General features: G+C 52.7%; 2 protein-coding genes across 12 annotated transcripts in view; one reads left to right on the forward strand and one right to left on the reverse strand.

Moving 5' to 3' along the window:
* Positions 1–504: 504 nt before the first annotated feature.
* marchf5 (membrane-associated ring finger (C3HC4) 5) lies at positions 505–5,082 on the reverse strand. The gene is made up of 6 exons (XM_029835127.1): positions 4,659–5,082; positions 2,627–2,829; positions 1,670–1,800; positions 1,416–1,599; positions 1,163–1,329; positions 505–1,090 (listed from the first exon to the last, which is right to left on the reverse strand). The coding sequence occupies exons 1-6, from the start codon at positions 4,700–4,702 to the stop codon at positions 974–976; spliced, it is 846 nt and encodes a 281-aa protein (XP_029690987.1). The 5' UTR covers positions 4,703–5,082; the 3' UTR covers positions 505–973.
* Positions 5,083–5,182: 100 nt separating this feature from the next.
* Positions 5,183–27,410, forward strand: part of cpeb3 (cytoplasmic polyadenylation element binding protein 3) — a 29,876-nt gene continuing 7,648 nt past the window's right edge. The window contains exons 1-8 of one of the 11 annotated variants that reach the window (XM_029835124.1): positions 5,183–5,276; positions 7,125–8,008; positions 11,539–11,692; positions 17,194–17,250; positions 20,255–20,278; positions 21,236–21,403; positions 21,956–22,045; positions 25,402–25,520. In XM_029835124.1, coding sequence (XP_029690984.1) covers positions 5,237–5,276; positions 7,125–8,008; positions 11,539–11,692; positions 17,194–17,250; positions 20,255–20,278; positions 21,236–21,403; positions 21,956–22,045; positions 25,402–25,520 — 1,536 coding nt within the window. In that variant the 5' untranslated portion in view covers positions 5,183–5,236. Of the gene's footprint in view, positions 5,277–5,633; positions 5,783–5,804; positions 6,148–6,235; positions 6,944–7,124; positions 8,009–11,538; positions 11,693–17,193; positions 17,251–20,254; positions 20,279–21,235; positions 21,404–21,955; positions 22,046–25,401; positions 25,521–27,410 lie in introns of those variants that run through there. The other 10 variants (XM_029835114.1, XM_029835122.1, XM_029835116.1 and 7 more) reach the window with 10 other exon arrangements.

The raw sequence follows: 27,410 nt of genomic DNA on the forward strand, positions 1-27,410 counted from the left end.
GAGGTCGCACGCCGGCCGGCCGGCGTCGTGGTGGAGGTCGATACTGAGCTGGAGCGAGGCATCAGATGTTCGGCCACGTTACGGGGGGGGGGGGGGGGGGGGGGGGGGGGGAGGGTCCGCAGGACCCGCCTCCGTTCCTTGAAGTTTGGGCCGTTTAGATGACAGGAAAAGGCAAGTCGATCATCACTTCCTGTCTGACAGCGTGTAGAAGAATCTAGCAACATATACGACTGTTTATCATATTTAAGGTGTGTGTGGGGGGGGGGGGGGGGCTTTAGCAGCGTGTATAATAAAACCTCGTCTGTTTCTGATTAATAAACTGCTGAGTGGACGCATTTGGATCTTTTCTTGTTCATGGTAATGACACTTCTGCCCCCCAGGACACGTCTGATCCTCACACTTGTGCCTCTGATCGATGAACAGCCGGCGTCGCACGTCCCACCGGTACCACGGCAACAGAGCCGGGCTGGCGGTTCGTGTTGAAAGACGTTTTTGTGCATCGCGTTTCACCACTGATACGTTTTATTGTTTTAGCGTTAATACATTCGACACACTGAACAGGAGCCTCAAACCACGTCACTCCACTCCAACCCCAGAAAGCGGCAAAGCGGCCGCTTCCAATCTGCAAAATTAACATTATAAAACATTTATCGTTTATAAAACGTAATTACACATGTCCCGGCATCCGTTTTCCTTTAAAACACACCGACTTTGTACAGGGTTAGCAACGAGTGTGGAAACACGCAGGCTCCAGTCCGAGTCCACAACTTCACCTCCTTCAAAACACCCAAAGTCTGAAACAGCATGTGCACGGGAGGGGGGGGGGGTGGTTGCGTCATCGATGGAGCCACTGCAGCCAATCCCATCTCCAGCCTCCCGGCAGCACTTCCTGTTCACTGATGCTGGTTGGCCTGTGGCCTCAGGTCGAGGTGGGGCGTGAGGGTTCCGGATCAGGACCCCCTCCCCCCCCCCCTCAGGCCTCCTCCTGCTCGGGGAAGTTGAGGATCTTGCGGTGAGCTTGTCTCAGGTACTGCTGCTGCTTGAAGTACACCTTGAACGCACCCTTGATGGCCACGAAGGCGATGCCCCCCTGGTGGAAACACAAGCGGGTGTATTTAGGGCGTTTCCTGCGTGTGTGACTGCCCCCGGGGGGGGCACCTACCAGGATGGTCCGCTGCAGGTTGGAGTTGACGCTGCTGAACATGAGCTTCCCCACGATGGTGGCGATGGTGGGGAAGACCAGAGCGCCGCACAGGATCCTGGTGGCGGACACGTGGTCGGCCAGCGGGCTGGCCTCCGCGGGGATGCGAGGAACCGGGCAGCCGATCCCTGCGGACACGCACACCGGAGCGTCAACACTGCTGTTCTTACCCACGTCGCCGTGGCAACAGAGGGGGGGGGGGTGTCAGTGTGACCTGGGAAGATGCTGTTGAGGATCTGCAGCTTGTTGGAGTACTTCCTCCACAGGCGCAGCACGTAGTCCTCCCAGCGGATCATCTTGCCGAGGATCAGCATGACCGGGATGGTGGGCAGGCCGATGAGCAGGAAGAGCGGGTCGGCCCGTTCCATCACATCCAGGCCCTCCTTATGACCCACCACCTGCAGAGCGGACACCTGATCAGCATCCTGACGCACCCCCCCCCCCCGCAGCTGCAACCGCCGGTCTCACCTGCATGACCGTCACCGCTCCGTACGTGACGGCGGTCCAGTAGATGGAGCCCACCATGATGCCGGCGGCAGCGAAGGGGCCGGCCTTGGAGATCAGCCTGTCGGCCAGGTCCAGCACGTAGACCACGGGACCTGGGGGGGGGGGGGACAGGACACCAGCGGTTACCACTGACTCAAGGAGCGCCTCGTCATCCCAGGGAGGACGGGAAAAATGACCAGAATGCAACAGTGACGCAGGACACGTCTGCAGGTCACCGAGGGACAGGACGTCCAGCCGAGCTATTAATAGCTGGGCCAACTCAGCTCAAACACCCCTGCAGAGGAGGAACACGCTTCATCCTCCTCCCACACTGGGGGGGGGGGGCATGTAATATTTAAATGGGAGCGGTCGATGTCCTCGGACGGACGGACGGACGGACCTGCTCCTATTAATAACCTGAGGGGGGAGGGGTGGACGTCTGAGCAGCTTCTGTAGTCACATTACTCCCACCTGAGGTAAATGTAATAGATTACTGATGTTTCGTTAGGGCGGCGCAGCAAAGCATTGTGGGATTGAGGAGCAACTCCGGCTCCTTTGGTGGCTCAGCGGGTCCTCACAGAACCGACAGAACCTGCAGAACCTGCCCCAGGTGGGTGCGAAGTGGAAACGTGACGATGTGAACTGGGCCCACGACGACGTCGCGGAGATGCAACAGGAATCCGTTAGCATTGTTAGCATGTGGAGCTCTGCCTGACTGGGTCAGAAAGGTTCCTCAACATGTCCCAAACCCGACCCAGAACCAGCCCGGGACTATTCACCCCCATCAGAACCTCATCATCGGAGAAGCCGACCCACTGCCTCGCGGACCCGCGCGGCCCCTGGCTCCCCCGCTACGGCCCTCCCCCACTCATACTGGACCTGCTCCCGACATCCCGCCGCTGAACCGGTCCCAGGCCGGTACTGGGCACAAGAACTCACCCAGTTTGGGGAAGACGATGAGGTACTCTGCGTTGCACTGTGGGCAGGCCACGCGGGCCGTGCTGTTGCCCCGCTGCTTCTCGTCCACCCAGCGCTGCAGGCAGGCCTGGTGGACCCACTTGGTGGAGCCGCGGCAGCGACACGGACGCACCCACTCTGCGGTCCGGTCGTCCTCGTCGGTGGCGAAACACACCCAGCAGCTCCTGGAACACACACACACACACACACACACACACACCTGATGACTGAAGACACCAAGGTCCAGCATCCAGTCCTCGTCCCCGAGGCTGACGGAGGACTGGTTCTTCAGAAGGTTCTGCAGCGTGAGGCGGGCCAGACTCTCACCCCCCCTCCCTGTGAAGGTCTCTGCTCAGAGGGTTCTGGACCAGAACAGCAACACTACTGATGAAGGCAGGGGGGACGGGTCACATGACGGGTCACCCCGGACCGTTGGCCTTTACTGGATGATTAAAACCAGGAGTGCGTGTCAATAAACACACACGTGCACACGCACGGGCCCGCTCCGTTGGCCTCCAGAGGTCAGACGCCACCAACAGAACCGTCTGGTCGTCCTGCCCGTCGCTGCCGTGTCCGGGGCAGAAAGTGAAGCCGGTGCACAGAACCGGACCGGCGCCTCCTCAGAGTCGCTGGCTCTTATTTCCTGTAACCTGAACCCAGAGCAGGACGGACCCCCCCCCCCCTCCTCCCCCCCAACAGGACTGACACCACATCCTCGGTGCCACTGACATAAGTCCCAATACTGGACCAGTGACACCACCACATGGCCCATTTAGGCCGCTCCCAGAGACACCAGCACCAGAACAACCACGACGCGTTCAGGGTCACGTTCTTGTGATTCTGGTGCTGGTTTGAACTTCAGCCGGCGGTCTGGACCACGTCTACAGGCCGAACTGTGTGGAGTCGGGGTCACGTGATTGGCCGATGAGCTCCGCGTGCTAACGTTGGGTGGAACAGGTGAACCGGAGGACGGGGCCGGGGACGGGGAGCGCTTGCTGGCCCCCCTCAGAGGCGAGGCCGCGCCGACGGGCCCCACCCACACACCCGTTACGTGGGAAACACTGCATTGCAGGGGCAGCCGGGTCCAGGTTGGAGCCGGTGGAGTCTCAGACAAGTGCAGCCACGTCCTGAAACAAAGACACGTGGCGTCCTCCTGCTAGCATCACCAGGACCAGTCCCACGCCACACAAACGCCACCAAGTAGCTCCAGAAGCTAAACAGCCCGAACGGGAGATCCGGCTGGAAACACCAGCAGATCCGCGATCTCCAGGTGGTGCTGGTGAACCAGAGTTCTGGAGGCCAGCTCCAGGACACAACACGTCCAGCCTTTATGGGATCACTGACGGATTTAACTGCTAAATTCATATCAATCCGCGAACAAAGAACCTATTTAAGAGACTGAAAGAAACTGTTGATAAATGATTCATGTAAAATCTTTAGTTGGTGCAGAAAGACTGTGGATCACCACTAGATCACTCCAGCAACATGATCACACAAAGATCACATCCTTCCCAGAGTTTATTCTGGGTAAACACACTTTTAAATCGTTTTAATTTGAGTAAATGCTGAATGTAAAAGCTCTTTCGCCGACTGATCACAGTAAAATAGTTGGTTTCTGCGATCCACTCACACCAAAACCTAATTTTTAGAATCTTTCATCCCAGTTCCACAACCCTGCCAAATGTGCAGGTTTAGGGTCTCAATTGTGCACGTTTTAGGCACTCAATCGTGCACGATGCACACGTTGACCTTTGGCAAAGACACAATATGAGCATTTAAAAAGCCTCCCCTGGGGTCAAACTCACCTTCTGACTGGATTTACAAGATACCGAAGGACGTCGCGATGGATCCGTGAGAAATTGTGATAAACTGTTAACATCACTCGTCAAGTGCGACAGTAAAATCAAAAGCAATCGGGGAACAAAAGAGACATTTAAAGCAGCTGCGGAGCGGAACCACAACACTGGACTCCTAGCATGCGTCGCTTCTGTTAGCATGTTAGCCTTGAACTCACCTGTCCAAATTCTGCTGCATGACCACGGCGGCTTGTTCCGACATTGTCGCGGAGGCCCAACGACAGCAAACGCGCACTTGCTGGTAGAGGAGCGCAAGCACGTTAGGGATGAAACATTAAAACGAGTCGCCCACTGAATTCACTGCGGCTGCTAGCTGTAGCATTAGCGCTAACCGGCTACACGGGCCTTTCTGGGGAGACGCTCCAACTGCTAACGTGTCGACTGCTAAGCTAACGTTGCTTCCTGACGCCCATGGTGCTCAAAGCAACATTTCTCGGCAACCAGTCAAGAAAAAGTCGCCTTCATATCACCTCCACGTCGGCCGGTCATTAAAATTACCGCATTGGCGTGACAGTTTGACTCCACTGACTGCCCATCTGGAGGAAACGCAACATGCGACGCTCGCGCGTGGCCACGTCACAGCCAGGGCGAGCGCGAGACGCTGCTCTGTCGTCGTGGGAAATGTAGTTTTTCAGCGCTTCCCTCCCTCCGATGACCAAAATATCAAATTAATGGTCTGAATCCCACTGTCGTTAGATGAGGAAAAGGGAGGCCGCGCTTGAGGATAAAACTCGTCATGAAGATGCACATATGGCTGCGGCACGCGCCCAATAACGGTAGGATATCCAATTAGACGAGCTTGTATTATGTTTGGCAAAGTGCTCCTCAGGCTTTATTGTTCTCTTCATTGTATTTTCAAAGTTGTTGAGTTTCCCACAGGCTGGTCATTCTGGGTAGGACATGACTCTGGGATGTATCGCTGTGGGTCTAATGACCATTAAGACATCTTTCTATTTCAAACATCACTAGGTTGCTTTTATTTGAGCTTGGTGCGTCCTTTGAGAATCCGCCTACCCGACAGCCCGGGAGGTGTCATTTTCACCGCAAAGCGGACCAGAAAGAATTGCTTACCCATTTGAGACTCAGCATCTGCAATCGCGAGAGACTACAACTCCCGGCATCCTCCGCGGCATCATCCATGCGCCGCAGTCAATCAGCTGTTGAGGCGACTGCTGACTACCTCGGCACAAGGGTAGTTCGAGTGACACATCTAAACCCAGACGGGGAGAATAGATATATCTTTTTTTTTATTCACAAAGACTCACAGAGGTGAACGATAAAGGTAATTCGGTCTCCAGGTAGCAGAAACGAGCATGCTGTGCGTGCGTGCGTGCTGTGTCACTGTTTGTGCCGAGGGACATATGGATTAAAGGGGGATTTCGGTCTTCATGAAATATGTCGGATGCGGCGGTCGGCGTGAAAAACCGCGCTGTGGGGGGTCAGGCTCGGGCAGTGTGTGCGGCGGGAGGCTGGTGAGGGGATCCACCGTGACAGACTGCTGATTGTGCCGCTTTGGTGACCTTGGAAGCGCGGCTCCTGGAGGAGAAAACGCGGATTAACCGGCGGGGTGTGTGCAATGCGGTGCGGCGCGATTCACTTGCATATGCCGCTCAAGTTATCTAGCTTATCACTGTATTATCTTCTCAGGTAATTTCTTCAAATAGACAGCCTGGCCTTGGTGCGCGCTTGTGCGTGCGTGCGTGCGCGCGTGCGTTGACTGCCCTGCAGCCACTTTGAACTGCCAGGGAGAAACCTTCTCCCCGGATCATCTGACAGTTTGCCATAGCTGACATATGGGCGTGTGTTACGGTTTCTCCTTTCAGAATACTGCTGCTCGGTGTTTGTAGAACGGAAGGGGGGGTCGATCGTCCGTTGGTGTATATCTCCATTATTAACTTGATACTATTCCTCCCTGCTCCGTCTTTCTTTATGATTTATTGTGCGTAAAAGCGTCAGCGCGTTCGAAAGGGACATCGCCATAACTTCGAATGACGCCGCTTCGGCCGCGCAGTGCACAGCAGACACTATGCGCCTTATTCCTTCCGAGTCATTAAATGTCCATTCCTAAAGAAAAGTGGAGCGTTTCCGTTCGTTTGACCTGGAGATCTTTGCGACAGAGTCAAGTCAGGTGCGTCACCTGCAGCCGTCGCATTTAAAGGGCGAAGCTCGCCTCTTTTTTTGGCTGCTGGAAGTCGTTTTAGATCAGATGAGCTCCGCGATGGCGTCTCTGGGTCAAGGCAGAACTATTTGTTAACCTTGCTGAAGGACAGCTGTATTTTCTGACGTATGTAAATGAATATAGGGGAGGTCCTTGCGCAAAAAAAAAAAAAAAAAAAAAAACACGCACCGACTTAAGTTTCACGTTGCAGCTGTGGAGTTCCTGGGGGGAAGAAATAGAGACGTGGCGAAATCTGGTGAATATCTGCAGCCGCACAGATAATTGGTGGGATTTCTGAATCATTCTGCTTGAATCTTGAGCTTGTCTCGGGCTAAATGGGCGAGCACGCGTCGGCTGGGCCGTTGCGCGGCCCCTCTCTTCATATCCTTGTCGGACTTGTCCCAGTTCGTCAGATACTACAGCGGCAACAGTCATAACTCACCGTCTCTCTTTCCCCTCGTTGCAGCTCAGCAAACCATGCAGGATGATCTACTGATGGACAAGAAGAAATCCCAGCCTCACCATCAGCAAGATCCGACGCAAGTAGACCCTCCTCCCTCCACCCCGACACCGTCATCCGAGCCCAACACTTCTTCCCCGGAGTCTGAGAGCCAAGCAGCTTCAGCGCTACACAGCAGCAAAGACATCGGGCCGATGGAGTCGCCGATCCTGCCCGGGTTGAGCTTCCAACACCAGCCGCAGGAGACCGGCGGCCCCCTCTCCTCGCCGTCATCCTCGTTCGGGAGCACTTGGTCCACGGGCTCCGCAAACGCCGTGGACGATAGTTTTTTCCAGGGAATACCTTCGGTAAACGGGACGATGCTTTTCCAGAACTTCCCCCATCACGTCAACCCTGTCTTCGGGGGTAATTTCTCCCCGCAGCTCGGTCTGGGCTCCCAGACCCCGCAGCATCAACAGCAAGTCCCGCAGCAGCAACAGCAGCAGCAGCAGCAGCAGCCCCAGCAGAGGAGATCCCCCGTGAGCCCCAACCAAGGCCCCTTCCCCCAGAGACACGCTTATCAAACTATTATGAACAACGCCAAGGGGTCGTCTTCTACCGCCCCGTCATCCGCTTGGAATAACCATCAGAACGCGGTGTGGAGCACAGCCTCCAACCCCTGGAGCGGGCTGCAGACGGGCAGGGATCCGCGCAGGGCGGTGGGCGTAGGAGTTGGTGTCGGCGTCGGGGTGCCGTCGCCCCTCAATCCCATCTCCCCGATGAAAAAGCCCTTTAGCAGCAATGTCATCGCGCCGCCCAAGTTCCCCAGGCCCGGTCCCCTCGCCCCGAAACCGTGGATGGAGGACAGCGCCTTCAGGACGGACAACACCAACAACATTCTTCCCTTCCAGGTGAGCGGCCAGGCCTCCCGGTGTTCGCGCTGCCATTGAGTCGCGTGCTTTGGCACGTCTTCACCTATAATGTACACCTGGAATGTATGTTTTCGATGTTTCACCGTCTCAGAATGAACAGCTTCCGAGGGACACTCTGTCCTCAATCTCCACTCATCTGCTATGTTACAACTCATTAATTAATATATACCCATAATAGCGACACTATTATCTCCAGTGGGGGCCGGACTCCACGCTCTGCCGGTAGCAGTTTATTTTGTGGTGGGCAAATAAATCATATGAGCGCACGAGTCATTTAAGGAGGCCATTAATTATCAACCATAAACAAGCTGCATTGAGTCCGTCGGGTTTGACCTTTGGCTGCTGTTTGTTGTGATAAATGGGTCGTTTTTGTTTTTTTTTACTTCTGCCAGCTCACACTCGCTGTTTTACGACCCGTGACGCATTCACGTGCTCTCCGTAGCTTTCGCAATTAGTTCCAGTCAGACCTCAGCTGATCCTATTCTTTGAAATCTGGAAATATACCAATCCTTTACAGTACATTTCTGGTGTGATTTAGATAGTAAAAGCATGTTTCTATCGCTTTATTGAGCCCGCCTGATGGGTATTGTACTGCTATTTCGCTATTTTCGACTACTTTGAAAGGCAACACTCGTATTCGCATGTAATTGGCTGTTAGTTGTGCGATGGGCGGGGTTTCAAGCTAATACGGAAGTAGGGTCCAGGTCAGGTAATTGTCTCAATTTCGAAAGTAATTATATGTTGCCCTGTGAATTTCTGTAAAGAAATTAAGCGTTATAGTTGATCTGTATTCGTTTTTCTGTTGTAGAGGAAGCTATGGAACAATGGAAAGTTTTGAGATTCAACTTGAAATGATACATTTCACTATAGAGAACTAGAAAGGATAAACAGTAAGATAGATAACTGCATAGTTGTGTTTAAAAACGGTTGTTTTTTGGGGGGTTTTTTGTACCTCTAAATGATATGATCCTGAAGGTCCTGTTTGTGAGGGGCATCAGGACTTGGAGTTGGTAGGTTTTATTGCAGTAAAGAACATGAACTGCGCCGAAATTGGAAGAATTTTCCACATGACTGGTCACATGTTGTGTCCGCCGCACCACAAACAGGCCAGCATTTCCCCACTGTCTCAGTCACACATTCATGTGAACAGCAACTACTTGCTCAGCCAAATCATCCCAGCGAATACGGTGACCTGTCCTATCTGTGTTTCCGCAGAGAGCTGATCATACGCAGACAGACGTCAGGCTGAAATTCCAACCCGCATGAAACGTATAGCCTTTTAGGGAGATAATGATTGTGCGTGTCGGTCATGGCCTCCTGAGGCTTTATTACAGGTTCCTCGGATGAGCCGCTCGATCTCCTTTCTGGTAATTTGGCCGGCGCTCAGCTGCAGATCTCATCAGGAGGAAAGGTCAAGGGGTCACGTGTTATGCTAGAGAATGCGGTTTGTTTACTGAAGGAAAATTCCAAGTCAAGTGTCATTTTCTGGCGTGGTTGAGTGTGGCCAAATGAGCCGGCGTGTTTGATGGAGCCGCAGCTGTCGGGACATTCTACAGGAACGTGGGTGCGTCGGAGAGATGTGATGGAAAACAACCCGTTTTAACTGTGATCTCCGCGCGTGCTGCTGTCATTCCGTTGTTTATTGAAAGAAGAGCAAAAGCGCATTTTCACGACACGGCTGTGTGCTGGTGGTTAGCGACACGCTTGGCTGTTGCGTTCCCAGGCCTGGGAGGAGATGTGAAACTGGGCAGCAGGCAGCAGCAGTGACAGGTGTCCCACCTCAGACCTCCCTCGCATTTCTCCTAACTGTGTCGCCTCAAATGGAGTCCACATGTTTGCCTGCCGGGCTGCTGCTAGCTGCTGCTTCCAGGCTGAGGAATGTGTGGAATTTCACTTCACGTGTCGGCGCCAGAGTCACATGAGCCTCTGGGAAGACACCCCGGTCTGAAATGATGTCAGAGGCCTGTGTGGTCCTCCACGATGCCAAGCACACATCAGACACATCAGGAAGTGGGCAGATAGAGTGGCAGGTGGAGCCCCGCAGGCTGTAATGTGGACGGACAGGTGCTTCACAGTAGTTCGTGTGGTGCAACTGGTTTTGTTGTATTTCTTTTCAATGGCTTACGGCCTGAAAATAAAGGCTAGTCCAGGGGCTAACCTTTACAGGAACTAACCTTTAACGTGGACTTAACTGACAGGTTGGACGGTGATTAAAGACTTATTAAGAAGAAGCAGATAAAGTAAACATTTATCAGTTTAATTTGAATACAAAATGTTGAAAAAATGTCTGGTTTTGCATCAAAAACACGTACGTTTGAAAGGAACCGGGTGGTTTATTGGTGCAATTCATGCTCCCACGTAAAGATGTTAACATATTTGTGTTTGAGTCACCTTCTGCCATCTGACTGAGAGATGAATTCACACAGATCAGATCATACTGGTGATCGCTAACTTTAAAAACATACGTTTATGCTCATTATTGTATCTTTAAAGTGCCCTCAGGCGGCTGTTTTCACGGTCTGTTTGTGCTCCGGGCTCATAATTCCGTGCTGTGTTAGGAGGAGAGATGAGCTGCACATTGGTGGAGCTCCCGTTTCTCCCTCTCCTGACAAAGTAGCGAGTTTCATATATATGATCTCTGCAGCTTGTTGACCCCCCACACGGTCAGAGCGCGGAGGGGGGGAACTACAAGCTCAGCGTTTTAAGTGTTTACCGTTTGTACCAAGTGGGCAGATTTTTATCGACGTGGCCCCGTCAGGTCCAGAGCGAAGCCAATAACACATTTGAATGCTCAGCCGAATGGGCAACAATAGCCGTGGCGTGCAAACAATGGCGGCGGCGGCTCGGGCAGCGGACGCAGGCCGCCGCTCCCGGGGCCGCCGCCGCGGCTCCAGCCAGGCCCTGCAGCACTCTCATAAATGTCCCCGCTCACAGTGGCCACAGCTTTTCCTCCCCGGTTCAACCTTCAGGCGTTTGCTGTCATTGACTGTCCTGTGGGGACTCCTCGGGGGGGCGGAGGAAGCGGCTCCGTGTAAATCACCACCAAGCGGACGTTCACATCTGTGAGTCCAAGCCTGCAGCGTCGGGGGGGGGGGGATGATGCACGTGGTCCGAGCCCACTCGGGTGTGGAGACAGAGGACCCCCAGTCTCATGATTGATGCATTCATTTAACCCAACTTCTGTTGGAACCAAGAGTGTCTGTGGGCGTCTGGTCCCGAACAAGCAGAGCAGCTCTTCATCACCAAACGTCACAGAAATAAACCCCTGAAATATCATGAATCTATAACAGAGGGGGGGTTACTGAGGGAAATCCACGATTCTGATGGAATTCTGAATAACTGAGATGCACCTCTACCATCAGCTTCCCGCAGTTTCTATTAGCGATCTCAGGAGTTGCTTGTTTTTGCTCCAGGTAAGTAACCGTGTGTATTTGGAGCCGCGGCAACAGTAGTTTATGTTTGTGGAGGATATGGTCTGTTGACTCACCCTCACCCTTATTGTGTTGCAGGACCGGAATCGCCCTTTTGATGCTTTTAGCTTGCACTCTTTGGAGAATTCCTTAATGGATATGATAAGGACTGACCATGACAAAGGTAAACCACACCCTGCTGGTGGCCCACCAATGACTATCGCTGATATTATATGGAGGAATCATTTTGCAGGTTAGGAATATTCATACATCTGTGCTTGTAGATTTTTGGGTTGCTTTGTTTGCTTCAGGGGCACATTTTCATCTGTGGGTACATGTGTTTAACTTTCCTTTTATTTGATCACCACGTGTGTTTGAACGTATGTAACAGGCCTGACAGTACCTGCAGTGCTTCGTGTGTGTGTGTGTGTGTGTGTGTGAGGACCAGGTGTGCTGTAGCTGTGAGCTGAAGAGTCACACTGTGAAGTTGGCTCAGAGTTTTCTGAGCGAAGGTGGAGATTCAGTCGATCTGAAGGACAGTGTGAAGGGACTTACTTGTTTTTTGCCCCCCCCCCCCCCCAGGGCACCAGGGAGGGTAGCGTGGCACCTAAACGGCCACCTCGGCGCGGTGGAAGCAGCTTGACGTATGTTTGTGTCGCTCGGGTCCTTCGGGGATGGAAACAAAAGGCAGTGGAACATTTTGTATCCAAGATGAGTTCCAGAGGTGGAAACCTCAATATTGGCCTCGTGTACATAAATGTGAAGGCACAGGATGAGATGGTGAAAGAATGTCAACAAAGCTCCGTCCCATCCCGGTAAGGCCATGCCTCTCACTCTGGCCTTCTAAGCTAATATTGTTTTTAGCGCAGGTCACGTGTCTATTGTGAGAACTTCTCCCAGATGAGGCCCTGTCAGGTTTAGGTGCAGGATTTTCATTCTCTTCCCATCCTCCCATTTTAACAATGGAAAGACCGGTGGTTATGGTGGGGGGGGGGGTTCTAATGAGCAAAGCATGTGTCTTTGTCCCATGTGGAGTCTGTTTTCTAAATCTTGTGTTGTTGCAGCTACCTGGGGCTCCCGGCCCTCGCTGGAAAGCTTTCCTAATGGGCTGGAGGCAGGTGGGGTATAAAGCCACGGGGATGGTGGTGCTCGGGTGCACATTCCGATGCCGACAGCGTGGGGCTACAATAGGCCGGGGGCAACCACAGAGGAGCCCCACCCTGCCAGGGGTCCTGGTTACCGTCTGGTTACCGTCTTGGTTACCGCTGACAGTGTTCATCTGTGGTTAGACAAGGGCTGTGCCATCCAATGCCGACAGGACTGGGAATGCTCACATGTGTAAATATCCAGAGTAAACTCACAGCAGGTTGTCTTTGCATGTTGACTCTTCTTTTCTTTCAAACCACTTTTCATTCGTTATTAGTTAGCAGCCCTTTTGTGGGCGGTGGGTCTTGATTCTACTTCTTTTTTTTTTTTTAAATATATAGCTGCTGTTGGGATTTCGGAGCAGTCGTGGGCGTCTCTGCCGACCTGCGTTAGCAAATGTCGTCCCAGTTGGAGATGGGCAGGGGCCAGAGCAGCGCTGGTGTAGCATTCCCAGCTGAGTGTGTCTCCATCCCATCACAAACGCTTCCCTTAATGAGTGGAGGTGTCTCTGCAGTGGAGTTCCTGCCCGTGTTTTTAGTCTGATGCTAATGGGAAGTTTGCGATCTTCTGAGCAGAGTGTGAGGTGATTGTGCCCACACACACACACCCGTCCTTCACTCTCTCGCGCTTGTTTTTGTCTCTGCAGAGTTTTTTTTTCCCTCTTAAAAGCAGTTTGGTGAAATCTGGTCTTCAAAGCCAGTGTGTTTTCTGCTCTTTCATGTAGCAATCCTCTCCAAAGGCTCTAAGAGCTCTTTACTCCTGGATGAGTGGAGCAGAGCCATGCGGACGCTGGAACAAACAAGGCCTTTCACACACATACACTCACTCGTGTGCATGTGGTTCCTGAACTGGGTCAGCTGAGCTCACGTGTGGAAATGCCGCCCCCCCCCCCCCCCCCCCCACACACACACACACACACAGCACCGGAGAGAGTCGTCCTTTAGCCTGGAAAAACACACACAGCTTTACACATGGAAATCAGCCTTTGTACACAGGAGACACCGACTCTGGTGAAGACCCACCGTCCTGTCGTCCTGCTGCTCTCGTTCCAAACGTGCGCTCGGAGCCGTGCACGAGTTCTGAAGGTCTGGCGAGGCCTCGGGGCACCTCCGTGCCGATCCCTCTCTCTTGAGAAACACACACTTCCTCAGCCGCTCTCCTTCACATGATCTTACTCATGTGTGAGCTCCAAGCTGCGTGTCCCTGGAAGAAGCCTCCAGAAAAGAGGAAATGGAGGATTCAAGTGTAGATTTACTGCTCCATCGATCACCGATCTGTGTTTCTGGTGTCACGAGCACGTGTCAGATGCGATGGGGGTGACGGCGGCGGCCCGGGGAGAGCCGGCGCTGGACGCTTGTTGACAGCAGCCCTGGTCAGTGGGTCAGAGGTCAGGAGCAGCACAAGCGCCACAACTCTGCTGTAATGGCAGGAAGAGGCCAAACGGGCACGTGCACGACCCAGAAAAGGGCCCGACAGTGTGCACGTGACGCCTCACTTTTTGGCTTCAGACACTGTTGTCGTTAAATCGCCGTCAGAAACCGATCAGCTGCCGTTTAGACTCCCGGAGGGAAACGGAATTGAGTCCGATATCGGAGGAATGTATTGGGAAAGTCTGGAAACGTCAGCAGGTTAATGATACACCGGTGTACAGATTCCACAGCTCATTGTTTGAGTGGATTTGACCTCTGAACCTTTCAGCTGTTTGTTGTTTAACACATGAGATGAGCTCAGGGTCAGCGGGAGTCCCTGCTCCTTATACAGCCCATAATGACTCTGCAGAGATAAGACAGTGGGTTTGGTAACTGTGTGAGAAGTGACACATGTTGCTTCCAATAAAACCCCAACGTGAAGCCTGTTGGAGCCTCACGGGCCCCGACGGTGATGATTGTCTGAAGGTGACCTCTGACCTGTGCCTGGAATCATGACCTAGGACGTAGAGGACACGTCTCCAGGGCCCCCCTCATAGAGACGTGGAGGAGAGCTCGTGTCAGCAGAAGCAGCAACTCGGGGGCCACTCAAAACTCTGCCCCGGGGAAGCAGATGGCACATGCCCAGGGCTATTTTAGGGGCAACTGGCCTCCCCTGTCACCCTAAATGCAGACAGGAAATACAGAGGACTGCTTCTTCTCTCCAATTACAGCTTCCTTTTACAACAGAGGAAAAATCGTTTGATCAAAGCATCAAAGCATCAAGTTCTGTGCTGGAGAGAGCAGCAAGGGATTATTTTCAGGAACACTTTGGTCAAACGTTGGTGTCAAACTCTGTAACCTGGACTAGAGGAGGACTGGAGGAGGACTGGAGGACTAGAGGAAGACTAGAGGAGGAATGGAGGACTAGAGGAGGACTGGAGTCGGACTAGAGGAGGACTGGAGTGGGACTAGAGGAGGACTGGAGTGGGACTAGAGGAGGACCGGAGGAGGACTGGAGTCGGACTAGAGGAGGACTGGAGTGGGACTAGAGAAGTACTGGAGTGGGACTAGAGAAGTACTGGAGTGGGAGTAGAGGAGGACCGGAGGAGGACTGGAGTCGGACTAGAGGAGGACTGGAGTGGGACTAGAGAAGTACTGGAGTGGGACTAGAGAAGTACTGGAGTGGGACTAGAGGAGGACCGGAGGAGGACTGGAGGAGGACTGGAGTCGGACTAGAGGAGGACTGGAGTGGGACTAGAGAAGTACTGGAGTGGGACTAGAGAAGTACTGGAGTGGGACTAGAGGAGGACCGGAGGAGGACTGGAGTCGGACTAGAGGAGGACTGGAGTGGGACTAGAGAAGTACTGGAGTGGGACTAGAGGAGGACCGGAGGAGGACTAGAGGAGGACTGGAGTCGGACTAGAGGAGGACTGGAGTGGGACTAGAGGAGGACTGGAGTGGGACTAGAGAAGTACTGGAGTGGGACTAGAGAAGTACTGGAGTGGGACTAGAAGAGGACTGGAGTGGGACTAGAGGAGGACTGGAGTGGGACTAGAGGAGGACTGGAGTGGGACTAGAGGAGGACTGGAGTGGGACTAGAGGAGGACTGGAGGAGGACTGGAGGACTGGAAGAGGACTAGAGGAGGACCGGAGGAGGACCGGCGGAGGACTAGAGGAGGACCGGAGGAGGACCGGAGTGGGACCGGAGGAGGACTAGAGGAGGACTGGAGTCGGACTAGAGGAGGACTGGAGTGGGACTAGAGGAGGACTGGAGTGGGACTAGAGAAGTACTGGAGTGGGAGTAGAGGAGGACTGGAGTGGGACTAGAGGAGGACTGGAGTGGGACTAGAGAAGTACTGGAGTGGGACTAGAAGAGGACTGGAGTGGGACTAGAGGAGGACTGGAGTGGGACTAGAGGAGGACTGGAGTGGGACTAGAGGAGGACTGGAGTGGGACTAGAGGAGGACTGGAGTGGGACTAGAGGAGGACTGGAGGAGGACTGGAGGACTGGAAGAGGACTAGAGGAGGACCGGAGGAGGACCGGCGGAGGACTAGAGGAGGACCGGAGGAGGACCGGAGTGGGACCGGAGGAGGACTAGAGGAGGACTGGAGTCGGACTAGAGGAGGACTGGAGTGGGACTAGAGAAGTACTGGAGTGGGACTAGAGAAGTACTGGAGTGGGAGTAGAGGAGGACTGGAGTGGGACTAGAGGAGGACTGGAGTGGGACTAGAGGAGGACTGGAGTGGGACTAGAGAAGGACTAGAGGAGGACCGGAGTCGGACTAGAGGAGGACTGGAGTGGGACTAGAGAAGTACTGGAGTGGGAGTAGAGGAGGACTGGAGTGGGACTAGAGGAGGACTGGAGTGGGACTAGAGAAGTACTGGAGTGGGACTAGAGGAGGACTGGAGTGGGACTAGAGAAGTACTGGAGTGGGACTAGAGAAGTACTGGAGTGGGACTAGAGGAGGACTGGAGTGGGACCGGAGGAGGACTAGAGGAGGACTGGAGTGGGAACGTCCTGACATATTAACACGTTTGCTCAGATCTGTGGAGGAAGTATCTAGTTTTAAAGGACTCTCAAACATCAAAGCCACTGGGGCTTCTGTGGCGCCAGGCCAGATAACACAGATCAACGCTGTTTTCGGCCCCCTGGGCTCCTCTGCTGTCTCAATCAAAGACATCTTTACATCTGTAAAGCGTGGTGAGGCTGGGGGGGGGGCACCTCTCCTCAGCAGATGGAAGCCGTTGTCGTCCCGATCAGCTGAGACGTCTCGTCTTCCTCGCGTTGAGGAGCCACGTCTGTTGTGAACACGCTACCGGCGCCGCCGCGCTTACCTAAACCACGTAGGCGGATTGTTGCTGTGTGTTTAACGTGGTCGGGGAGAGAGGGTGTGACTGCAGCTGATGTCAACAGGGAGACAGCCACGCTAGGTCCCAGTCAGGCTGCCGGGTGTGTGTGTGTGTGTGTGTGTGTGTGTGTGTGTGTGTGTGTGTGTGTGTGTGTGTGTGTGTGTGTGTGTGTGTGTGTGTGTAAACATACCTGTTTCCACCTAAATGTCTTATTTTTTCCCCCCATTATGTCACAGCTGTTGTGGACACAATGAACGTGGCATTTTCACATTGCTGGCCGTAGAATGGATTTAAAAAATAACAACTAAAGTCAATTTTCTGGCTGATTTTCCCTCTTGGTTCCCAACAGGACGCATGGGTCTGAACTTTCATCACCCTGGAGTCGACCACATCATGCCGCTCAACAGTGAGTCACGTTTATTTATTTATTTATTCCACAACTGAACTGTTGTGTTAGATGTGCGGGCGTGTGTGTGGGCGACCGGTTGTAATTATCCTCTTCGTGCGATAGTTTGTGCGACGGACGTTAGATTCCAAAAACTCCCCGAGCTTGCGATAATTTGAGTGGACATAAAACGAGGCTCGTTCAGAGAAGAAGTGTCGCTGCTCCTCCTCGTGTGTTGATCAGGGTTTCAGGTCATGTGACTAAAGGTGGGTTAAAAAAAACTCAGAAGAAGACTCACGTCGACGGCCCGACTGAAGCACGACGATCCTCTTGACCTTCACGTCAAGAGGATCGTGGGTTTGGATAAAACGTCCTTTTATCCAAATGTGTGGACTTGAAGGCAACGATGACTTCTGCTGAGTCTCCACGGCGACGCCCACGCGGCAGCTTCGATGTGACGGCGTGCGTCGTCACAGCGTTCGCTCGTGCGGCAGGAAACGAGCCGAGGTGTCGCGGCGTGTATCTGGAGCCCCACTTTGCCCCCCCCCACGCCTCAATCTTGCTGCACCATTCTGGTGATTAAAGGCGCCATTTCCACTGCAGGAGTTCCTGGGAATTCCAGGAACTTTACAGGAACTGTTCCTCTCACTTGTCCCTCCCGTCTCCACTGCTGAGTCGGGCCGCTCGGCGACAGTTGCCATGGCTGCATAATGACGTGCGGCCGTTTCGACGGTGGGTTGACAAAGACATTGAGGAAGGAGGAGAACATGGAAGGAGCTGAGGAACATGGAGGAACATGGAAGCTCTGAACCAGGGGCATCCCATCTCCCAGCTAACCTCAAGCTCCTCAAGGGACTCGATTAGGCTCGATTTTGGGAGGTTCCTGCGGTGGAGACGCGCACCAACGGCCCCGGTCCCAGAACTTCCTGCCTTATGACACTAAAGTGCAAAAAAAGCTATTAATAGTGACGGGATGATGCGACTGCGTTTGTGTTAAAAACATGTTCTGAACCAAATGTTCTGGAGGACACGGGCCCTGCCAGCACCTGCCTAACCTTTGCTACATTTTGTATTTCTGGACACCACAAACCTGGCCAGACCCCGTGGTATTCAAATGAAAGCACAGTTGACCTTCCAAAAATACCCCACCATGTAAGACTAGACTACCCCCGCGTCCCGGCAGCTGGCGGATGAGCCGCCGTGGCCGGAGCCGAGCCAGGAATCAGGCCTTTATTCCAGTTGCTGCTGTTTTCCTGACCTGGATTTCTTCTTGGACAGGATCAAGGGGCCGATTTTGTCCCATTCTATTTCCCACCACGTTTTTAAGGACAGGCAAGTGTGTCCTTACCGAAATATCCAGGGTGTCCGTGCTGACTGGCCATCAAACCAAAGTGGGTTAAAGTTGAGCTCCTGGCTGTGGGGGCCAGTAAGAGGAGAAGATGTCCAACGAGGAGCCCTTCCTGATGTCAGTCGACAACACGGGTGTCCCTCCTCGCTGCTGCTTTCATCGCTCGTGCACTTTGGGAAACGCGTCCCAGATTGATGCTAAACTGTCCTGTCATGGGATTTACCCTCAGACAGGCCCGGATCTGCCCGGACCTTCCAGTCCTGTCAGAACGGGACGCCCTCTGATGCGCGGAGACGCTGAGGCTTTGGTTTCAACTCTCAAGTGTTTTACCCCCGTTTCTCCTTCATTTCATCCCGTTAGCCTTGAGGCTTCCCGCTGCGAGGACCCCTCCCTTCCCGGGCTGGCAGGAGAAAACGTGGGCCTTCCATCCAGATTTACTGCCGTCGTTAATTTGACAGCTTGGTAGAAGCGCTTGGGGCTTTGAAGCGGAGCAGAGTGGGAGACTTGAAACTCATCGGGCCCCGAAGGGATCGCCCGGTTTCATTTCAGATGCTTTTTCTTCTCCCGCTCACGCTCAACCGCCACGCAGTTTGAACTCGCGCTCTTCCCTTTCCCCCCCCCCCTCGCCCTCGTGGGTTGTGTGCTCGCTCGTTTCCTAGCGCACCGTTTGCTTCGTCTCGCCTCGGTTGCTAGGTGACTTTGTTTCTTGCTCGGGCTGCAGACGGTAAGAGGGCAAAGCTGTGGTGAGGCTGCCCAGTTTTGGAGGGCTCAAAGAGATCTTCTTTAATGAAAACATGGCTTGGAAGAGGAGGTCCAGGGGGGATTCATCCCCGCGGATAAGCCAGAAGCCCAAGTTGCACAATGGGGCTCTCACAGTGTAGCGAGCTCCACTGGTTTAAGGTCCTCTTTGTGGCTGATGAGCTGAGGGAGTTTCCGCCTGTTTTTCTTCTCTGGCTGCTGTCTGAAGCCTCATTTTGCCTGGTGCACTTCACACGTGCAGCATTTGAGTTCCTGGTTCGGGAGGAAAGGAAACACGACTCGCTCGCTTTAAAAGGTGGCGTCAGTGTCGGTGTAGTAGTGGAGACTTTGGTGTGTACTTAGTATAAAATGGGAATACTGTAAAACCGGGAGAAAGCTAGCTCATTTTGACCAGTGTTGCTGGCTTTTCATTAGCATTTAGCAGAGGAGGTTTCTAGCTAATTACAATAATTGAGAAAAACACTCTGAATAAAAGAGGTGGCCTACTTATTATTGAGATGCCTCTCGATGATCAGTCCTGTAGCTTCACCTGGAACCCCCCACCCCCCCCTCCTCACCCTGTGGGAAGTTTCCACTGGCACCTGGCCTGCCATTCTCCACCCAGGAGCAGCGTTTTAATGGTTTTCCAGGACCAGGATAATGACTAACCTGCTCTGCCTCCAGCCCTGCGCACGCCAGATTAACACGAGTGTGCTTCATTAATCTGAGATTATGGTCTGTGGATGCAGCTTGCGGCTGTTTCTGAGGCCGAACCCTCTCCTGCAGCTCTTCCAAAGGTTTAGAACCAGTGCCAGACTGGGTTCATCCTCCCGATGCTGCTGGTTTTAGTGTGTTTCCACTGTATCTCTCTCCTGACCCACCCATCTGTCTCTCCCTGTCCCCCCCCCCCCCCCCTTTCCCCGCTGTGCTGACAAGCAGCCCGGAGCTATGGCCGCAGAAGAGGTAACGTGGGGCATTTTCTCGGGGGTTCTGTTCTCCATGCTGGCCGTGGGGGTGGGGGGGGGGGGGTCCTGGGGTGCCTCTATCTGCTTCTCATCTGTGCTGTGATCTGATCATAATCAGCCCATTTAAATTTTGTTTCTGACGTGTTTGTAATATTCATCCAACCAAATTTGTGCTTGTAAATCTCTGCCTGGTGGTGGTGGTGGTGGTGGGGGGTTGGGGGGGGGTCCTCTCTGTTCTGAGTCAGTTCCACATGTAAAAATCCAGGCAGACGCTTTCAGCAGCACTGACATGTCAGTTCTGTGATTTGTCTGCACTGGGCAGCCGAGCCACCGGCGTTTCCAAAGTGAGGCTGCCGCTCACCGAACCTTTTTAAATGTTAATTAATGGAACGAGGCTGAAGGCTCTCGTCGAGTATTGTGCTGACTCAGAAGAGCTTCACCCACTGAATGGCAGAGACGGCTGATCATTTTTCACTATTGGTGCTCGTGGGGGTCGGAAGGGAGCGACGCATCCCTGTCGGACCTGGCGTGAGGCTGGTGCCGACTCCTCGGCCCTGGACCTGAGCCGGCCCGGTTACGACGGCCACGGTGTCTGTAACACAGATTACAGTGACGGCCGGGCGGCTCCTGGCCTCGTCTCATTCTCCTCTGTTTGGAATTCCTTCTCCAGATTCATCCCGATGATCTCATTTGTGCAGTTTGTGCCAATAAGTAGTAGAAATCTGCTCATCTGAACCTGTATTTTGGCTTCGATCCCATTATTTCACGCTAGTGTGACGTGAAGCAGCAACGTGGACGGCTGAACTTGCTTCCTCATTAGGAATATTGATTTAAAATTCCATCTGATTCACTATTACCGCAGCTCTCGCGCTATTTTCTAACCGTCCGTCTTCCCTCCTTGCCCCTTGTCTATCTTTCTTTCTCTGCATTCTTCCGTTTCTCTCCCTCCTCCCAGGTCGCTCCTGTCTTTTTCCGTTTGAGGATGGCTTCCTCGATGACGGCCACGTTGACCCGTCCTTGACTCCGGGCCTGAACTCCCCGACTCGCTGTCAGAACGGAGAGAGGATGGAGCGCTACTCCAGGAAGGTCTTTGTCGGAGGCCTTCCGCCTGATATAGACGAAGGTAAGAAAGGCTTTTTTAATCATTTAATCATCAGGAGGATTCATATTTCGACTCCACGGTGACGTTTCATCTCTCACAGTTTACTGTGCTGACATGTTTTATACACTATTGTGGGTTTTTCTGGCCCCACTTGCCAGAATAGCATTTTTAGCCTCGTTTAGATGTGTGTAAATATATAAATCCCCAGACACGCCAGAGCCACAGCGTGTCATTTTTAACCTGGGATGCTCTCCAAGCCTTTGGGCAGTCGAGCACAGAACGAGCCGTGCACGGCGGATGTGCACCGTGCGCCCATGGCTGGTTGAATTATTAACGCGTCTCCGCGGCACAAGTTGGCCCCGTGCAGCCTGAACGGGCCTGACCTGGGCGCTGTTTAATTCAGGGGCCGCAGAAATAGAAACGGCGTCTGCGTCTGCATAAAGGGCTGCTTATTACCTGGAAGCAGCCCTTTATTACCTGGAAGCAGCCCTTTATTACCTGGAACCAGCACTGACGCTGGGAAAATAACACTCACGGCTGTTTTTCCCTTTTTTTGGTTGTTTTGCTTTACAGATGAGATCACTAATAGTTTCCGCCGCTTCGGGCACCTGGTGGTCGACTGGCCCCACAAAGCTGAGAGCAAGTCCTACTTCCCACCCAAAGGTAGGCATCTGGTCCCCCCCCCCCTCCGACATCAAAGCCTGCAGCAATAAACATCACCTCAGGTGTAGCGCCAGTGTTCCAGCTTTGGAAGGGATCGTCTTACCCGCGATCCGGGCTGCCTGCTGGGCCAGCACGGATTCGTGTGTTTATCTGAGGTAACCCCGCTGGAGAAACAGCTTTCTTTTTGGTAAATGAGCACCGGAGGAGCGTAGAAGATGTTGTGTTTCCAGGCAGGTGCTCCGAGGGGCAGCGTCCCCTCCCAGGCTGCGCCGTGTCATAGTCAGAAAGCTCCTAAAAACTCTGGGAATAGCTCACATTCCACGGACAGGTGGTCATCGACTGCAGCTGGAGGAGCTTCACACACTCTCCGTTTTTCACATCCCTCTTTTTGGATTTTTATTTACGGATTATGTTGAAAGGGCTTGGCTTGATCATTATCCAAAGCCAGGAAGAACACCGCAGCATCCTTTTAGGGGAATGAATGAGCTTACAGCAGCGACCGGCGAGATTTGTGTTGAATTCATCTCTGGATCTAATTTAAGACCCGTTTGCTCCGTAAACAAAACTGCTAAAATAACCCATTCGTGTCCCACTCTCCATATTAACCAGCAGGAGGGGGCCGACGGCCACGCGCGGCGCCATCTTGACCCGCTGAGCGTGGACCCGGTTACGGCCGACGCGCAGATGTGGCGTCTGACCTCTCATTGTTGTTCAAAGTCCTTCCAGGTCTGAGCAAATGGAAGATGTCGGTCACTTTTCCGTCCTGTTCCACATTAAGCTGCTGGCTGTGCTTGTGTGTGTGTGTGTGTGTGTGTGTGTGTGTGTGTGTGTGTGTGTGTGGGTGGGTGGGGGGGGTTATGGAAGTGTTTTGGTTCCCAAATGATTCATACTGTAGCTCAGTCTGACGTTTGTAAGAGGCGCTAACTTCTTGGACAGGAAGGAAGACCAGGGGCTAATGCTGGAGGCTCCTCCCTCCCCAGTCTCCTCTTCCATTATAACCCTGGAATAAAAACACAGCGCTGCTCCGTCCACCTTGATGGAGCTGATCAGGTGGCTGGTGGGCCCAGTCAGGCGGAGCGAGAGCTGCTTCCTTCCCTGCTGTGGCTGCTACAGACGTGTGTGGGGGGGCTCCTTCCTCTAAGGGGACCCAGTCAGTAGCAGCTCCTCCTTTCTCTTCGTTGGTGGAAACTGGAGTCTGCTGAGGGAACCTGCCCTGACTGCTCTCGTGTGTTGGATCCAGTCCCACCAGACCCAGCAGATAATAAGCAGATGCCTGGATCTCCCCTCTCGTAGTGTCGGAAGAGGCGGCCGTGGCGCGCGCACCGATCACATGGATTCTTCCTCCATGTGAAATAAATCCGTGCTCTCCGCTCTGTGCCAAGCTGAAGATAAGCCCGGATTGAAGCGTCACCGTTAAAGCGTACGAGATGCACCGGCTCGCTTTATCTGGCCATCGGGGCTCGGGATTTCAGTCGACGTTCACTTTATTTGGTAATAAAGACGATAGTGAGCTCCTGACTGGCCTTCTATGGATAACAGGAGTTATCGTCAACAACCAAAGAACTGAGAGCGCTAAGCGTAGTTTTAGAGCAGCGAACTCGACTGAGCCATAGGCGGTGGTTTGACTTGACCTCTGACCCTTGAAATACGGGGAAACTGTTATTATATTTATAGAAGTTAGCATGTCTCTATAATTGTATCTCCCAGAGTTCTAGGTATTAAATTAGCATTCGCAAACGCTCGCTTCTCTGGCGCCGTCGCCAAGCTGTGGCCAGACCCAAACCCTCAGGGTGTGTGTACATATTGTGGACGTTGTTGGCAGCGCAGCAGCAAAAGCCCTTAAAACCGGCAACACCAGCTCTCCTCCGGCTTTCTGTCAACATCTGCGCTGATGGAAAAATACAGACAGAGCAGCAGCATTATAACTGCAAGGCCGGATGAGTCCCAAAGGCCCGGATTTGGACTTTTTGTCCTCACCTGACGTCCTCACCTGCCTTTTCTCACTCCTCCCTTCTCTCCTTCCATCCACCTCTTCCCTCCATCCTGGGTCACGGAACACATTGTTCCCTTCCTTCGGGCCGCCGGCGCGGCTGGCACGCGCTTCCTCTCTGTGTGTGCAGTTGTTTCTCGTGTCTCCGCATGGGGGCCGTCAGTGCTGAACCACGCGGTTTCTCCCAATCACCAACCCTCTTTGACGTTACCCAGCAACAAAGAGTGAACAAAATGACAGGTCTTATTCGGCGACGCTGCCAGATGTTTCGCCCGTTATCACAGGAGGCCCGATGGCCACGAGGAGGTTTTATCCATTTCGCTGATGTCTGCGTAACACAGAGGTCAAACCGCTCGTCTCCTGGAGGGTCGCAGCTTTAAATGACTGGCTGAACCTCACCAACCGCTTTCAAAGCACCTGGATGTCAGGAAGTGGCAGCTGTAATCGCCGCCCTCGCCGCCACGTCGGTCGCAGGGACGCCGTCAGGAGTTCATGCTCGCCTGCTGAACCACCTGCTCTCGTCCTCTGACCCCCCCCCCCAGTCAAAGCCAGGCTCTCGTTCTCCTCCCCTTAGTTTCCCTCAGGACTGAAAAGACAAACGCGACAGTTGTGCATTCCCCTGCTCCTCTTGGGCCTGCCCCGCCGTGTGTGTGTGTGTGTGTGTGTGTGTGTGTGTGTGTGTGTGTGTGTGTGTGTGTGTGTGTGTGTGTGCGTGTGTGCGTGTGTGATATAATAGCAGGTCTGCAGCACGTGGCTTGTGTAGTGCACTCAAAGTTCATACAAAGTGATTAGGAGGCAGAACTAAGTGTGCTTGTGTGTGTGTGTGTGTGTGTGTGTGTGTGTGTGTGTGTGTGTGTGTGTGTGTGTGTGTGTGTGCAGCTCATGTTCCACTGGCTCAGAAGTGCTGCCTGGCTTCTGCTAACACAACCAGAGTAATACACCAATAATTTACGCTCCAGTCAGAGTTGACTGCAGAACTCCACATCTGCGGCCACGTTCCGGATTATTTGGCCGTCAGAAAGTATCCCGGGATGTTCCCAGCTTTTTTTCCTGGTTCCGCCTCCGTGTGAATCAGACGTCCGCTCAGGAGATCTGAACCCTCTTGACTTGCTGTCCCTCCACGAGCATCTTAATGCCGTTGCCATGGCGCTGAGTAGGTTTCTGCTCCTCTCTGCTGAATATTTCAGCAGCCTGTCTGGGTCCCACCAAGCGGCCCCCACCTGACTCGCTTCTTCGGGAGGTCGGGCAGCAGAACCGGCTGATAAATCTTGCAGTTGCTTCAGGAGCTGAAAAACTCCCATCATGCAACAGGAAACGGTGTGAAGCTGCAGAGTGTGAGAGCGTTGTTGTTGCCTCCTCCCTCCAGGCTACGCCTTCCTGCTCTTCCAGGAGGAGACCTCTGTCCAGGCTCTGATCGACGCCTGCATTGAGGAGGACGCCAAGCTCTACCTGTGTGTGTCCAGCCCCACCATCAAAGACAAACCAGTGAGTGAGCGCTCAATGGGCCCAACACTGCTGCTTCATCACGTCCATGCATTCGCTCCATAACGGAGATTCATTGAACAGGTGTTATTACCCTCTGTTACCATGACCGTACAACAGGTGTTATTACCCTCTGTTACCATGACCGTACAACAGGTGTTATTACCCTCTGTTACCATGACCGTACAACAGGTGTTATTACCCTCTGTTACCATGACGTAACAACAGGTGTTATTACCCTCTGTTACCATGATGTAACAACAGGTGTTATTACCCTCTGTTACCATGACCGTACAACAGGTGTTATTACCCTCTGTTACCATGACCGTACAACAGGTGTTATTACCCTCTGTTACCATGACCGTACAACAGGTGTTATTACCCTCTGTTACCATGATGTAACAACAGGTGTTATTACCCTCTGTTACCATGATGTAACAACAGGTGTTATTACCCTCTGTTACCATGACGTAACAATGCACCACAGGTGTTGTTACCCTCTATTACCACGACGTAACAACAGGTGTTATTACCCTCTGTTACCATGATGTAACAACAGGTGTTATTACCCTCTGTTACCATGACGTAACAACAGGTGTTATTACCCTCTGTTACCATGATGTAACAACAGGTGTTATTACCCTCTGTTACCATGACGTAACAATGCACCGCAGGTGTTGTTACCCTCTATTACCACGACGTAACAACAGGTGTTATTACCCTCTGTTACCATGACGTAACAATGCACCACAGGTGTTGTTACCCTCTATTACCACGACGTAACAACAGGTGTTATTACCCTCTATTACCACGACATAACAACAGGTGTTATTACCCTCTATTACCACGACGTAACAATGCACCACAGGTGTTGTTACCCTCTATTACATCACGTAACAATTCACCACTGATGTTATTACCCTCTGTTACCATGACGTAACAATGCACCACAGATGTTATTACCCTCTATTACCACGACGTAACAACGCACCACAGGTGTTATTACCCTCTATTACCATGACGTAACAATGCACCACAGGTGTTATTACCCTCTATTACCATGAGGTAACAACAGGTGTTATTACCCTCTCTTACCACGACATAACAACTGGTGTTATTACCCTCTATTACCACGACGTAACAATGCACCATATGTGTTATTACCCTCTATTACCATGACGTAACAATGCACCACAGGTGTTATTACCCTCTATTACCATGACGTAACAACAGGTGTTATTACCCTCTGTTACCATGGCATAACAATGCACCACAGGTGTTATTACCCTCTATTACCATGACGTAACAACAGGTGTTATTACCCTCTCTTACCACGACATAACAAGTGGTGTTATTACCCTCTATTACCACGACGTAACAATGCACCACAGGTGTTATTACCCTCTATTACCATGACGTAACAATGCACCACAGGTGTTATTACCCTCTATTACCATGACGTAACAACAGGTGTTATTACCCTCTCTTACCACGACATAACAAGTGGTGTTATTACCCTCTATTACCACGACGTAACAATGCACCACAGGTGTTATTACCCTCTATTACCATGACGTAACAATGCACCACAGGTGTTATTACCCTCTATTACCATGACGTAACAACAGGTGTTATTACCCTCTCTTACCACAACATAACAAGTGGTGTTATTACCCTCTATTACCACGACGTAACAATGCACCACAGGTGTTATTACCCTCTATTACCATGACGTAACAACAGGTGTTATTACCCTCTATTACCACGACATAACAACAGGCGTTATTACCCTCTATTACCATGACGTAACAATGCACCACAGGTGTTATTACCCTCTATTACCACAACGTAACAATGCACCACAGGTGTTATTACCCTCTATTACCACAACGT

Source organism: Takifugu rubripes, chromosome 4 (genome assembly GCF_901000725.2).
Source record: "Takifugu rubripes chromosome 4, fTakRub1.2, whole genome shotgun sequence".
NCBI classification, from domain to species: Eukaryota; Metazoa; Chordata; class Actinopteri; order Tetraodontiformes; family Tetraodontidae; genus Takifugu; species Takifugu rubripes.